General features: G+C 51.5%; 1 protein-coding gene across 4 annotated transcripts in view; it reads right to left on the bottom strand.

The window, feature by feature from the left end:
* MAP2K4 (mitogen-activated protein kinase kinase 4) overlaps positions 1-15,583 on the bottom strand; it is an 82,177-nt gene that overhangs the window by 4,566 nt on the left and 62,028 nt on the right. For all 4 annotated transcript variants that reach the window (XM_086762183.1, XM_086762184.1, XM_086762185.1 and 1 more), the window contains 5 exons: positions 14,202-14,253; positions 13,670-13,797; positions 3,689-3,766; positions 2,982-3,130; positions 118-163 (listed from right to left, as the gene is read on the bottom strand). In XM_086762183.1, coding sequence (XP_086618309.1) covers positions 118-163; positions 2,982-3,130; positions 3,689-3,766; positions 13,670-13,797; positions 14,202-14,253 — 453 coding nt within the window. The remainder of the gene's footprint in view (positions 1-117; positions 164-2,981; positions 3,131-3,688; positions 3,767-13,669; positions 13,798-14,201; positions 14,254-15,583) is intronic.

Raw genomic sequence — 15,583 nt, 5'->3', positions numbered from 1 at the left:
CCCACAGAGCTGAACACTCTGCCTTGATGGCCCGAGAAGACAGGGAGCCACCTCAGACGTGCGACCCAGCCCCGCTGTGTGACCGGCAGAACCGCAATGGTCAGCATGAGCACTCACCAGAAGCTCTTTATACTTTGGCCTTTTAGACTCGTCCTTTGTAAGGCTAAAGGAAGCAGAAAGAGAATTAGGAGAAGGTGGGATTGGGAGAACTGTTACAGACATCAAAAGCAGGTTTTTACAGGACATGATGCTGAATTCACTGCTGTCACAGTGGGACTCAGAGCCTTTTGTTTTCTGGAAAAACCATCCCTGCGCTGTGAGTGATCATAGAGACTCCCTCCCTCCCTCCCCACACGAGTGAACAGCAAACGTGGCCACCAACAAATCCTGCTGGGGACGGAGCCCAGGGAGCTGCAAGCGGAATGCCATCCCAGCTGCCGCTGCCTCCATACGGAAACAGGCCTACCTGCAGCATAACCACAAGTTTTGGGCAGCAGCACCCGGCCCGTCCTCCATCCACGGGGCAGCAGGGCTCAGAGGCAGAGGAGAGCCAGCGCTGCCTGCCAGGGCACGGGCGGGGACACAGGCACCACACTGTCGCCTTGGCACGCGCAGGCCGGCGCTGTAGCGGACAGCAGACGGCCAAACCACTCTGTGAGGCCAGGTCCGGGCTCCCGGGCCCTCCTGGCCCATCCCAGCGCTGGTGGCACATCCAGCACTGAGCAGGGCACAGCTGCTGGGAAGGGACAGGAGAGGTGACAGGAAAGGCTGCCCAAGGGTAGCTGGGGGACAGGGGGGTCCCCTCCTGTGGGGCTGACCTGGCACCTCAATCACCACCCAGCCCCAGCGCAGCACAGGGGGATGGCAGGTGTCAGCGGCCACCAAAGCCCCTGCTCGGGGGGACATGGTGGGGGACAGGAGGGGTGATGGGGAGCAGAGGCAGAGGGGCTGTGGGATGGGGCTCGGCAATGGGTGGCACCGGCAGCCCCTGCCCTGGGAGCTGAGCTGCACCACTGCAAAGAGAAAGAGCTGATACAGCATCTTTCCCAAACAAGGGAGTTGAGTTTAACGCCCAACAGCCACATTTCAATCCCCATGGGCTCTGGCTGGACCTTTCCCAAGCTCCAGCACTGCAACAGTGCGGCCTCAAATTATCTGGGGAAGCAGAGGGGAATTAACGCTGCCCGCCCAGCGCTGCTCAGCCCCGAGACCTGCCTGCAGAGCTGCGCAGGGGCAGGGAGGGCAGGAAATCCCGCGGCTGCTGCACAAACATCCTTGCCTCAGGCTTTTGCTACACAACAGCAATTCATTTTCTGACCTCTGCCGGTCTAGGGGTTTGAACATGCTCCTCACAACGCTGTTAAGGCAACTAGTCAGAACTTCAGCTCACAGACCCAGTTTTGCTCTGACGTTTCCATGCACACTTTCATAAATCAGCCCCATTTTTTTTTCCAGCTCGATGTGAAGCTGTGTGTCCGGAGTGGCCGTTTGCAGCCCCAGGTGCCGTACAGCTCCTTTGCAGGGACATCCGATCTCCTCCTCGGGCCCATGGGACCTCAGGAGCGCGCGGCTCTGCCTGCGAGCACGGTTAGCGCTGCAGCTGCCAGCACAAGGCTCCCAAAAACCAGATGCAGAGCTTGGACACTCTGCAACCGCCGGAGCAGAAAGCTGAATCACTGTAAGCAGTTCCAGAAGGAGTGTGACTTCAGATAAGCATCTAACACAGGGATGTGGGCTGAAGGGGAAAAATGTTCCACCCAGGCATTCACAGCACTGCTGGGATCCAAAGCAAATTGAGATTTAAAAAAAAAAAAAAAAAAAAAAAAAAAAAAATTCCCAGAAACTTTAAAACTTTTTAACCTTATCAAAAATATCCTTTCCTCATTGATCTATAACAGCAAGCAGGCAGCAAGACTGCAGGACTCTTCAGTATTTTTCCTGATTCTTGAATGCACAAAGTCCATAAAACACAATCATAATTCTGAAGGAGAGTAAAATCCAAACCCAAGAAACATCTCCAGAAGATGGAAAACCCTGAAACAAAACCTCTTTAAGTTAAAATTGTCTAGAACCAGGTCTTCCTGTGTCACAGAGCTCTGAAATGGACACCTATGTGCTGGAGACATCCATCACCTGGGTCTGCCCAGGGCAGAAGGTCCGAGAAGACAAACACAGGGTCACACTGATGGATTTCCTGTGTGCTTCAGTATTAGGTTAACAAAATTATGTTGACCACCTTTCTCATTTCCATAGAAAAATACTTCATCAGAAAATTCACAACCAGCCCTTAAACTAAGCAGGACCATCCACACACGGCAGGCAGATGGACTGTCCCAAGCTCCTCCCGCGCACACACTGCACGCTCTCCATCCAAGACTGACCATGCTGCAGAGGCCCAGCACCTCAAAAAAGCAGCTCTAGCCTTGATCTTGACATATGAACGACGCAAGACATGAAGCCAACAACCAAGCAAGCCACCTGACAACCTCTGTGCTGAGCAAAACTGGGTGGGAAGACTCCTGGCCTTGCCAGGCAAAAGGCAGGACCAGTACAGATCCTCTGTCCAGCCACGAGACCACACTGCCAGGTGTCTCACGCTTCTGCCTGCAGAAGAAAGGGCGAACAGCAGGTCTGTCCCAAGGGTGTGTCATACCAGGGAGCAGGATGCACAGCCCAGGCCCTCCCCTGCTCACAAAAACCTCCTGCCATGGGTCTTAGCATGCCTCTCCCGAGCACAGACTCTCAGAGGTTTTCTCCTCACCCCTACCCTGAAAAGCAGTTCCCTAAGGTCTGCCCCTCAACCCCCACCCAGACAAGACTCCCATCACTCCCAAACCAGTGGAATGCAAAGGGTCCTCACTCTCACATTAGCGCAGGAATGTGAAACTAAAACTAGAAACTGCTTGGCACACGACCCATGCCAAATAGCCAGCAATGCCAAAACAAGCCAACTCCAACTGCCTTCAGTAGGAAACACTTACCACAAGTTGACGAAGTTGATGAAGCTTGGGGAGAACTCCCTCTCCTCTGAGTTACTCAGCTGCGGTGGGTCTCCTTTTACTACTTGTGTCAACTGGTCAAACACGCTGTTCCACTTGGGGTAGGGGAATCGCCCCGTGGCCAGTTCATACTGCAGAGACAGCAACAGCACCAGGCAGGTTACGCACGGTCAGTCCAGTCAGTGTAAGAAAATGTCTGCAAGGACCCTGAACCCCCAAAAGGAAGATTAAGATGAGATTCTTCATTCCACTCCCTAGACAAAGCTCAGCTGAGAGAAAAGGAGAGAAAGTTTTACCCAGGGCTCTGAGAGGCTTATGCACACAGGCTGGATGCTCTGTTCTGCATCACCATGCTCACCATCCCTTCTCATCTGAGATTTTGAAGACAAAATTCATTTATGATCCAACACCTCTTCCCTGCTCTCATCTCCTTCTCTGCAAAACATAGCTGCAGCTAAATGTATCCTCAGGGGTTCAGGAGAGCCATCTGCCTCGAAGGGATTTATCCTGTTTCTGAGCCAGGAGGTGCCCACTTCAATCACAACATGCAAATGCTTCACAGCAGCGGAGCTGGGCTTTGCTCCAGGCACGTGTTTGACACCAACCAACTCCGTCACACTGCAAAGTGCACCAAGGCTACCCGCCAGGAAAGCGCCGCACAGCAGAGGGTTCAAACCCCGCTCGCTTACCAATGTAATTCCCAAGCTCCAGACGTCTGAGCGGACATCGTAGCCTTGCCTGGATGCGCTGGGATCTATCCTTTCAGGCTGGAACAGGAAGAAGGACCAGTCAAACACGGTGCCATGCACAAAGGAATGAGAATCATCTGCAAACTTAGAAAAAACTCTTAAGTTTGTCCCACCTGGCAGAGCCTGGCACAGCTCCAGAGGCAAACTTGTTGCTAGGGCAGGCATCCAACCTCAGCTGTCTGCGTTCACTACTGCCCAGTACACAGTATACTGCCCTCCCAGTGCCACTGATGTGTTTTATCACCCTTGCTTCCAGTTACAGCATCTGCTTTGAAACAGGCCATACCCTGATCACACTGCCTTTCCCATCCTCCCAGGTCTGCCCTTCGCTTTCTTATCCCTCAGTTATGGTTCCTGTTCCCCCTAAGCTCCCGTGGTAGTTATTCCTCTCACAGCTGGGATGGACTTTTCAATAATCCTCATGGGAGGTCAGGCAAAATAATGAAATTACTAAAATTCAACTCTCTTAAACCTACCATCAGCCACCCCCCACGCTTATCTTGTAGCTCAGTGAAAAGCAATGACATTTATAGTGCCGGTAAATCCACGCTTCTGACTGCACACATCAGCATCCTGCCTTTGCTGGAGGAGTTCAGTCTTTCCATACTGCGTACACCGTATCAACAGGCTCGCAAACCAGCTGATAAGGAATAAATAGCTAATATAAACATCCATTTCCTTAACAGGGAACAGAAACATAATGACAATTTCTCCACAATTTTGTAGACGAGACAGTAGGAAAAGTATGGGAAAACAGCAAAGGGGGTGAGGATCTGAACGGCAAGCGTGTATTCCCAGTCCCTGCCACCTGCTTATTTGAAGGGAGGATGGTTTGATAAGCAGCAAACATTCAGGATGTGGATGCTCCTGAAGAAATCCTGGAGATTTCAGTAAGAAGCAAACTGTCTGAAAGAGGAGCCCATGGGTGAGCACTGGCTCACACTCAGACTCAGGAAGGACAAGGGGAGCTCAGACCTATAAATCAGAGCTGTCCTGTGCTTGGAAGTAACACACGGAATAACACCACCTCACGGGTACCAACGTGTGTTACAGGGACTGGTGAGGCAGGCGGCACTGGTGAGACAGAGCTTCTCATCTGAAGCACCCCTGCCTGCTACCGCGACCGAGCAGAGCGCAGATGGAGCAACAGGGACTTGGCCCCAGACCGTGGTAGCACAGTTAAAGGGAAAGCAGGGTGGACCAAAATAAATGCTGTCTAAATACAGAGCAGAAAGAATCCTGGGAATTTTCCATGTAGATGACATGGGAGCAATTAACACCAATGAAGGAAGAGTCAGCATGTCACACTCCAGAGACCTGGAATGAGGGCTGCACAAAGCCCAACTCCTGCCAGGTGTTCTTCTAACGCCAAGCACAAGCAAGGAAAGGGCTGAGATGGAGACCCACCACTGGATGTGCTGATGGTGCGAAGAGGTGGAATCGGAACGCATCAAAGAAGGGTGCAGGCTGCGACAGGGCTTCTCTCCATTTCAGTGTCCACCTAAGCACCAGCGTCTTGACTGAACCGCGAGCAGAAGCGAGCAGCACTGACCGTCCCTTCCTCTCCAACCCCCAGCTAAGCAAACACACGGAATTACGGGTGTGACACCAGGACAGACTCAAACACGACTCCCTGCCATCTTCAGCTGTCTCATGGCCTAAAGTGCAAAGCAGCATTTCTGGGAAAACCCAGTTCTTGAAGCTCAGATCTGAATTCTGGCTGGTTATATAATCAGGGAATTTTTATCCCACATACACTGCAAATTCAAAACTGCCTACATGGCATTAAAATGTAAATAACAAACCTGTTAAATGAAGTCCAGGGACCTCCCTGGATTTGGCCAGTGGCAGGAATAAAGTAAAGCACTGCACATCTGGAAGCAGGGCTGTGTGGGCTGCAGCTGCAGCATCATCTGCGCCAAATTCGGCTGCAAACCACACAGAGAGCTACAAACCGGGGCAGCCAGCGTTAACAGACCTTCCCAGCTCTGACACAAACTGCATACAAGTCTTGTACGCAAGAGCCGTGGCTCCCTAGCACACTATTCTGCTGCTGCTTTAGCTGAAACACCACATGTGTGTTTGTTTAGGGACGCTTGAGACAAAAATGCCATCCCTCCCACAGTGGTGACCCCGTTACTGTGATTTTCTTGTTTGGATGGCAGTGCCCTGTGAGGGGCTCAGCAAGCACTCGTAGAGAGAAGCATCGGTCACTGCCCAAGTGACTCTGCTCTTGGGGCCAACCCCAAACCAAAGCCACAGCAAGGAAGGAAGCGATGTCTCTGATCGCCTGCAGTGTTGTGCAATGCCAATGGAAACCACCTTTTGGACCACAAATAACTAGTTTGGGAAATTCTTCCGCTGTTGTCACTCACTTTTTCTGGTGTTGTATTTCTCAAGAACACTCCTACAGTGAAAAGCGAATTGTTCTTCCGTCGTGGCTCTGCCCTTCCCAGGTCCCTCGCACACTCCACTGGAGCAGGGAGCGATGGCCAGCGTTAGTGTCACAGCATGGCCCAGGCTGTGATGCAAGTGATGGGCACAAAGCAGGGCAGGCGAGGAGGCACTGACTCGCTGGGCTCTTAGACCTGCTTCGCCTGTCTCCTCCTCCTCCAGAGCGCGAAGACGCTGCGTTCAGCTCCCTCTCATTGCTTGCTGAGACCTCCAAACATTTTATTCCTGCAAGTCCCTTTCCTGACTTCTCTACAGGGCTGGGCTGGCAGTTCAGACCGTGTAAGGCTGAGGAAGAGCCTGAACACTGAACTCCTCAGGAGATGCTCACCACCAGCCCTGTGGACATGACCACCATCTTCCAGAAATGAGGCAGTCCTGCTCTGTGAGGTGACTGTCCTCAGAGGGACTCGCCATGCTGGCTCTCAAGCAGATCTTGGTGCCCAAGATGCAGCCCTACATAGGTGCTGGAGCTCCAACAAGATGTGAACATCCATCCACTCCTGGCTGGTGTTACCGCTCTGCTTTACGGGAAGTTTTGGAGGCTCTCCCTTAGGTGACAGTGACCTCCCTAAGGTGAAATTCTTCTACCGGCTGCGAAGCAAGGTGTCTAATTTCATGCACAGCGAAGTCTAACAAGCTTTCTGGATTTCCTGGGCTCACAGAAGGTGACCTCAGTGCTGCAAAAGCCTTGGTCTAAGAGCACAGATGTGAGTCATTCACATGAACGAGTGACACACAGTCACATTGTGCTGGGTAAAGTCTTTTCTCAGGTTCTATCCCTCCTCTCCAGTACTAGGTGACCAAAGAAAAAGCTATTAACACTTTGTCTTCTCCAGACTTGTATCACAGTGCCAATTGCTACAGGGGTCCTGCAGCATCCTATGCAGCAGCCTGCCCTGGCTGCAGGAGGAGACGTGGCTCCTCGGCCAGGGCGCGATGCAGCAAAGGACACACAGCACGATGGGTGGAAGAGCTGACAGGGAAGTGGAGAACATTAGCTCTTCTGTCTTTGCTGGCTAGGCAGACCTGCCGCTGCCCCCCTCCTCAGTCCACCACCTCCAGGACAGCAGCAGTAATGCTGTCTGTGTGCACCACTTCTACACCTACGCAGGAGACAAGCCTAGTATCGTCAAAAAATACTTCAGTCAAAATATTAATCCCTGCTTGGACTTTTGAATTCAGACATTCCTTCCAAAATCCCCTCTGTTCTTTGATTTCCTGTCCCTCCCCCTCACCCAGGTCAGCCACGGAGCCCGCGGGTGCACAGAGATTATCAGCAGAGATCATGTTTCTAGAGAATGGCCTTTCCTCCCCTCCTATTTCCTTTACATATTTACTCTGGGAGAATGTTTCATTTAAAAACTTCTCCAGCAGTATTTTCCAGGTGGAGACGCTGGTTTCCGTTCGCATGGAATTACCATCCCCTCCCTGCCAGCTTTCCTAAGAGCTTTCCTTGGTCTCAAGAGCAGGAAGATGGCAGGAAAGCGACGGACTGGTGGACGGGGGACACTTGCTAGGCACAGAAAGATTGGCAGGAACATTAATGAAGGCAACAAGGTCCCGTTGCGCTTGGCACAGCATATTCTCGGTGACCTTATCAGTCTTGTTAAAAAAAAAGTAAATGTGTGGCTGTAATAAATTGGACTGGTACAGTGCATTGTCTGGGCTGCAATTAAACCAAGCATCAATAATTTGCATGAGTAAATGGCTTCGCTGACAGAGTTCAGTGCAACTGCTGTCAAAAGGACTCTACTGAGTGGGAAAGACAGGATTTATAAAGGGAGCTCAAAGGTGACCTTTCTTGGCCTACTGCTAATAATATCTGAGAAAATACAAAATTAGTGTTACTGAATTCTGCACATTATAAAAATATTGCTAGTGTGATAAATAAGGGTTACGGAAGAGCTACCATGATTTGAATGTTGGGTAAGCTGGGCTCTGGCTGGATGCTGACTCACTCAGCCAGACACAGAAAAAGCAGCACTCTGGGGTGACCGGCTCCTCAAAAAGGACAGGAGAGCATGAAATCCCAGAGGAACATCTCGATAAAAGGCGTGTAGCTGGGCTGACACACTAGGAACCCACTGCTCTTACTATATACTCCGCAGGTGAGACAAACACTGGAAGTTTGCTCAATTTCAGGGTCTATGTTTGCAAAAGGATGCTAAAAAAATAAGGAGTTTACAGCACAGTGATAAAATACAATCCAATCTGCCTTAAGGGCATAAGCTGCTCAGTCGCTAATCTGCTCAAAGAAAAGCTTAAGAGATGACTGCAGAGTCAGAAAGTACCTACTGCAGAAAGGGGCTGTGGCAAGTAAAGGGCTCCTTAATTCTGTGGAGGAAGAAGCAACAAGAGCCCACAGCCACCCATCAAAACAAGGCTTACTCATATTAAAAAGATGGTATTCAGAGCATAATTAATGACCAGGACAACTTCACGAGCACTACAGTAGATTCTCCAGCACCTAAAGAGGCATCTCTAATGCAGGACTTCGGAGGTCGTCTCCGTCTGGCATTGTTTTGGAAGGCCACGCTCCAGAGCTTGATCTACCCCCTCCGTGCCATCCCCACCTCTGCTTCCAAGAACCGTCTTATATCAACAGGGCCAAGCTCTGGAGAAGCAGCAGTTTTGGAGGGCTGGAAGGTAGCGTTTCGGCCCTGCTGAGTAACTTTGTCACGGAACCTCACTGAGGGCCTGCAATTTTGGTGAGGATGCTCCAGAAGTCCTTGAAGTAGTTAGTTACAAAAGACTGAATTGCTCTCAAACACATACTGAAAAGACAAGGAGTCCATTAGGAAGGAGTGCAAGGGGATGACTTCGGATCTTAGAGGAGTTTATGATGCAGCAGAGAAAGGGAACCAAGAGAGTGTGTCTACAGGTGAAGTTACACACATCCTAACCAGCAATCAAGCATAACAACATGCAGATGGTCATCAGCAAAGGTGAGCCATCGTGGGGCAGCTCAGACAGGGCCAGGCTGCAGTCACGAGCAGTCTGAGACTTAAAATCCGGTTTCTCTTTCTTGAAGTTCTCTTCCATTCAACCAGAAGCTGTTGGTCTGGGCACAGCATTCCTGTAGCTAACCACAGCAGCGGGGACTACCCCGGGCCACCCCGGCACAGCCAGCCATGCCCCACGCAGAGCACACCCACGGCAAGCAGGAGCTGCCTGTGTTTCCAGCTGAACTGCCCATGCCTCCTGAGAGCAACTGCCTCCCAAAACTGACTTTTAGGCACTTCCCACGTAGACCCTAGTGGCCAAACCAGCTTTTTTCCACCTTTTAATATTGTCCTCCACAAAACTCACATCCTGTTCACAATCATTCTGGCCAAGCGGTCTGCTTACGCAGGCGGCTGCTGACACGATTCCCCAGGTTTATAGAAATTGCCCGTGCAGACGAGCGTCTGAACGGGTGAGGAGGAAAATCCCGTCCCACTGCGTCCCCGGCAGGACGGGGGTGGAAACACTGACGCCCAGACAGGAGCTCAGCCCTGCAGCGGAGCTGCTCGGCACGGGCTCTGCGCCGTGTGATGTAAGGAGCTAAGTTCGGACAGGAGAAGTCCCACGCCGGGCAAACCTCACGGACGATTTTAGCTGGTGAATGAGTAAGTGTAGGTTATGTTCTCAGCCGAAACCCCTGAAGCACGTGGATGGCAGCAGCAGCATGCGAGCGGGGAGGGCTGCACTCAGAGCTCAGGCATCTCCCCCGGCATTCGCTACGCCGTGGGCGGCACAGCCTGGATCCAGTCTGCGCTGCTCGCAGAGGGACGGTGCCACATGTCTCCTAGACTCCTCCCAAATTTGTTTTCTCAGTCATAAAAATTATGGCTGGGTGCCAAATTTCAGAGAGAAAAAAAAAAAAAAAAGAAGAAAAGAAAAAATAAAGTCCAACACAGCAATATTCAGGAGCATCCAAGAGGATTTTAGCTGCATGAATTCAAACCCACAGCTTGCTGTTCAGATAAATGAACGGCTGAACCCGATTAGAACTTGGGCATTGGGTCAGGAATGCGAAGCTGAAACAGGCTCTTCAGCTCTGCTTCAGTAAAGGATTCAGATATTTGAATTTCACACTGAGGGTGGTGGAGCACTGGCCCAGGTTGCCCAAAGAGGTGGTGGATGCCCCATCCCTGGAAACGTTCAAGGCCAGGCTGGACGGGGCTCTGAGCAACCTGATCTGGTTGGAGATGTCCCTGCTCCTTGCAGGGGGGTTGGACTGGGTGGCCCGAACCATTCTATGATTCCATCTCCTGCATCCCTGCAGCCTCTCCCTCCACGCGTGCAGGGAGCCTGGGGCTCAGAGCTGTCACTGTCACCTGCCTTGGGAATTTCTCCCTTTCTGTGCACGGCCTGAACTCTGCACAAGCCATCCAAGTGCAGAGACAACAGCCTCCACCCAGCCCTGGACACCGGTGCCAGCAGCGACTGCCCCATTTTCACCAGGGAAAGGTGAAGGTCACCTGGGAAACGGACTGGAGGGATCAAGGACATGTGTGACACCAAAGTTTGCCCCTGGAAAGGTCCGAGAGGAGCAGGGCAGGGTACGACATCCATCCTCACGTTGGCTGGGTTCTCCCCTGCCTGAACCAGGTGCTTCCCATCTCATCCTCCCTCTCTGACACAGAAGCTGGGTTCACTTGAACGTTGAGGTAGCAAAAAGCAGTAATGCCACAAAGACCACCAGCTTCAGCTTGGCACACAGAGCCTCCCCTCCCACCCAAACCAGCAGCACCCACCGCAGCGGGAGGCAACACAGGGATTGCCGGGGAGCAGTAGGTGGGGAGGATGGGGACTGGCCCAGAGCAATCTCACCCCCACTGCTGGTTTACGGCTGCCATAAGCATGTTGTGAAACCTCACCCAGAGCAAACCCACGACACTGGCACCAGCACGGGTCTCAGGAGGGCTCTCTGGGGACAGGCTGCTGCCCTCTTCTTCCAGAGAACACAAGGCACCAACACGGTGCCTTTACTTCAATGTAACGATCGCAGGGGAATTCAAAGTCAGAAGTAAAACAACCTCTCCAGCACTGGCAGCTCCAAGGCTGATACGCTGCTTTCTGTGACAGCTCGAACAATTTTGGTTAAACCACACAGCACTTGCTTAACAGCCGGACACGGCTCCTGCTGCCTAACCAGACCGCTCGCAGTCAAACTGGCCGACATCCAATGTTATTGTTACCGACGGCTATTTGGGGATGCAGCTCCAGCGAACACGGTGTTATCAGGTTCCTTCAGTGGGCGAGCGCTCATGCTACAAGAATTACTGCAACTGCCGTGGGCCAAGCGGGCCTTGCAGAGCAACGCGCTCTCCTTGTCAGGGAGCATCATCCAGCAGCCCTTACCAGACCTACCCTGCCTGAACACTGTCACATTATTTTGCACCAAAAGAAATATTTTCCTTTCAAAAGAAGTGTGACTGGCTTGACTCCCTCCCAGGTACATTCAGGTTCGATCGCAGCATCACTACAGCCATCAGCCTCTGCTGGCTTGGAGAAAGAGCTGGCAGATGTGCCTGCAGGCTGGGGACATCTCCCCATTTCCCAGGCTTCTCAGTACGTGGAAATGCTTGTGTACTTGGAGAGGAGTCACCGAGTCCGGAAAGCAGAAGCGAAGAGGCCAGCCATCTCCCACACCACTTGCCAGCTGCTGGCTGATCCCACAGACCATGCACCATGCCAAAGCTCTTTAAATCACAAACTGAATGGAAACACTTTTGCTCACTTAAAAATCCAACAGAGCTGGAGATGCACAAAGAGCAGAGCGGGAGGAAAGACAAGGGGCCATCGGAAGCACCCACCCGCTCAAGGCCCAGGGGAAATGAAGCAGCGCAGCCATTTACAGCCATGCTGGTAACTATCACATCACAACTAAACCAGCAGCCTGCGCAAAGCTGACCATCTACCCACGGTTTTAAAAAAAAGTGAGACCGTCAATTCCTGTAACTATAGCCCACTGAACTTGGGAGGGGGAAAAGGGGTGAGCAATTTTTCAAGACCCTATTTCCAGACCCGATGTACACCTCAGAGGATAGGGAAAAGTCAACAACAGCCATAGCATCGCTCTATGGAGTTATCAGTGCCTGCAAATACTCAGCCTCAGGGTCAGGCTAGCTCAGAGTGCCCCGGCTCCCACGTCCTCCTGGGGCACCCCTCTCTGCTGCGGCCCTCGGCATCTCATGCCACACCAACACAACAAACTGGGCAGCTCTGACTGGCCCTCTTCCCTCCGGAGAGCTCCGTGCACTTGCCGAAAGATCTGCCTCTGCCTTCTCTGCAGCCTCACAGGTCTTTATTTAAACCAACTCGTTCTGCCCCATTTCACTACGTTACGTAGCTCGGGGGCTCGCACGCACTTTGTTGTACCACAGCACTGGTCTCCAGTAACAGATCTCATCTGTACTCTTCTTTCCAGCTCGTTGAGTAACTAGCTCTGCTATGAGGACAGTGAACAGAAAAGGTCAAACGCTCCAAAAGTCAGACTGTGTGTTGCACAGATCAGGATCGGGGCAGACAGGTTTTGCCTTGGACACCACAGCCAGATAAAAGCCATATGAGAGCCATTCCCTGAACCAGATGGGCACTATACCTTAAAAGAGAGAGATTTTTTTTTGTTTGTTTCTTTGATGATAGATGAGAGAGTTAAGGAAACAGTATTTTTCAGCATATAGAGCCATAAGATAAGGAGAGTTCAGCATAGTCACTGAAATCAAAGTTACATTGACAGCAGCAGACACACACCTCCCCACGCAAGGCACCCTAAGCTCACACGAAACCAAGAGATGCATTTTCAAAGCAGCCCGATGCACAGAAGTGTTTAAAACCTTCAGATGACTTCAAAAATTACCACCACAGTTCTGCTCCGTGGGAGGGGGAGGAAAGCAAACAAGCAGGACAGACTCCCAGGAGCCACAGCTCAGCCCAAGCGATTTCCACGCAGCTGCTCTGCTACCACCACTCTCCAGAATCACATTCTCCTGGAATTAAGTTATGGCACACTTTGGAACTAAAGTGGTTTGCAAAACTCACTATAACTCTGCTCTGCAATAACTCCTGTGACATAATCTTACCACAGCAAATGGATTTCTTGCAGACCAAGAAAACCCCATGCCCAAATGGCACTGCCTCCCCCCCCACGCGCTGTTTGTTGGAGCGTGAGCGGGACCTGCTGAAAGGCACAGAAAAGCTCTCTGCTCCAGCACTGGCAGCTGCAGAGGAATCCAGCTAAAAACAAGGGAATTTGGTCACTTTGCCACAGCCTGGATGCCTTTGCTTATGCTACCAGCAGCAGCACTCAATCCAGAGCTCGGTTTGATCTGGGAAAGGGGTGTTCATCCCACGGGGAACAGGCTGGCACTTCAGTCAGATGACAGGCAGAGCCGTGCCAAGCCGGACCTGCAGGGGGGTGAGACCCTGCACAGCCCAGGGGCACGCCAGCACCCCGCTGCCCGGCTCATCCCCACTCACCGCCATGTACGGCCGGCACCCTGCATCCCGCGTTTTGGCAATGGAGTCCACAAGCTGTCCGCTAATGCCGAAGTCACAGAGTTTAATATTTCCGTTTCTGTCCAGAAGAATATTGGAAGGTTTGATGTCTGCAAGGGAAAGAAATTTAAACTGGTAAGTCACGGCTGAAGGTCTCAATTTCAAGAACAGCAGCTGCAGAGAAACAACACCAGCAGCGCTGCGCAATTGCCATCGCCCCTCGGCGCGGGGCGGGCAGGCGGCGACTGGATGCACTCGCCACTGCCAAGGATCCTGACGGAGAGCAAGAAGAGGTGGAGCCTGCCCCAAAGATGCCACTCAGACACCTTTCCGTACTTTTACGGAAAACCACAGACCAAAGGGGCAATGAAACAGCTGCGGGGAACACACTTGTGCAAAACCTGTACTGTCACTCGCGGTAGTACACACGCTAATTATACTTTGACTTGAAGCAAAGGCTGCTTAAAGTCCTTGCAATTATTTTTGCAGGCAGGAAGAAAAGACGTGAACTCACCTCTGTGAATGATTTTCAAGTTTTCTTTTAAGTGGTTTAGTGCTTTCACAGTCTAGGAAAGAAAAACAGAGGAAAAATAAGCAAATGGCCTAAGATTCTTGTGACCATTAAACTCTTGGAGCTCCAGGAAGGGGGGGGAAACATTGAGTAAGTTGAGATATCAATACTGTAATATGCCGTGTAATAAAAGCATTTTTCTCCCAACCTCTCCTGCAAACAGAAGCTGATATAAGAGAGGGCATGCGCTTAGGCAAACACAGACCACTTGTTGTAACCTGGAAAGATCACACTCTGGGAGACGGGAGCAAGAGGTGAAGTCAAGCAATTTCTGATGTTAATTATCTTGAGCAATAACTTATTTCAAGCCCTGTGCTTTTTCAGGTCCAGGTAGGCTCAACATTTTATAAATATCCCCTAAGAATAGTGAAGACTGTTTTCTCCCAAGATTAGGCACTCAGCAGAATTTGCCCCTATCCTTTCAAGAGGTTTGCGACTTGCCGAGCACCTCCCCATCACTCGGAGCTCAGCACACCACCTTACTGTGGCATTCACGTGCTGAAGGCAATATAGACGCAGTTTGCCTGTCACCAACACGACGTGGCTCCAGAATTTGCTTACATTTCCCCTGTCACTCCTGATCAGTGCTTCACTCCTGCAGCCTTTCATCTTTCAGCAGCCTCGCTGAACTAATGCACTTGGCTCAGTCTTGATTTTCTTACTGGGCCAGGACTTCCAAGTTAAGTCAAGAAAACATCAGCCAGGTTCTCCACCTGGTGAAGAGCCACTTGTACTTTTGGGAGCCTTTGCACAAGGCTACTAGAAGTTTCTCCGGACTGGAGTGGCCCAGCATCCTCTGCAGAAACCCAAGCCCTGACAGATCTTCATGGGCAGCAGCACGACAGAGGTTTCAGGATACTTTCCAACACCCCCTTCCTCCACTGCCCCAAATCAAGTTTGTTTTGTGTTTAGACAACTGAGGGTTCATTTTGGCACAGCCAGGGGTAACTTTCAGGGCTCTTCAAAGGGAGACAGTGGGCTCTGTGTGGCAGGGCTGCACTCAGACACCCTGGGTGGGATTCACTTCACCTCACTTCACCACCTAAGGCACCACGAGATGGGAACGCAGCTCCCACACAGAGACACCAACCTCTCCCACTAACTCAAGAGAGAGGGCAGGAGACCCACTGAGACCAGATCCTTTTTCTCAAATAGTTCGGTGGGGTTCACGTGTCCTGGCTATGCGTGCCCAATGCCTTGTTACCTTCACAAGGGTATGCTGTCAGCACTGATGTTCAAGCAGACAGAACAGGAGGCTGGTCCTTGGGTCTCTTTATGAGCTGACTACAGACCCCAGGATCTGCTTTTCCATCACGTAACACGCT

Source organism: Chlamydotis macqueenii, chromosome 18 (genome assembly GCF_036417535.1).
Source record: "Chlamydotis macqueenii isolate bChlMac1 chromosome 18, bChlMac1.mat, whole genome shotgun sequence".
Lineage (NCBI taxonomy): Eukaryota > Metazoa > Chordata > Aves > Otidiformes > Otididae > Chlamydotis > Chlamydotis macqueenii.
The sequence above is the reverse complement of the archived record's forward strand: the minus strand, read 5'-3'. Positions and strand labels throughout refer to the sequence as shown.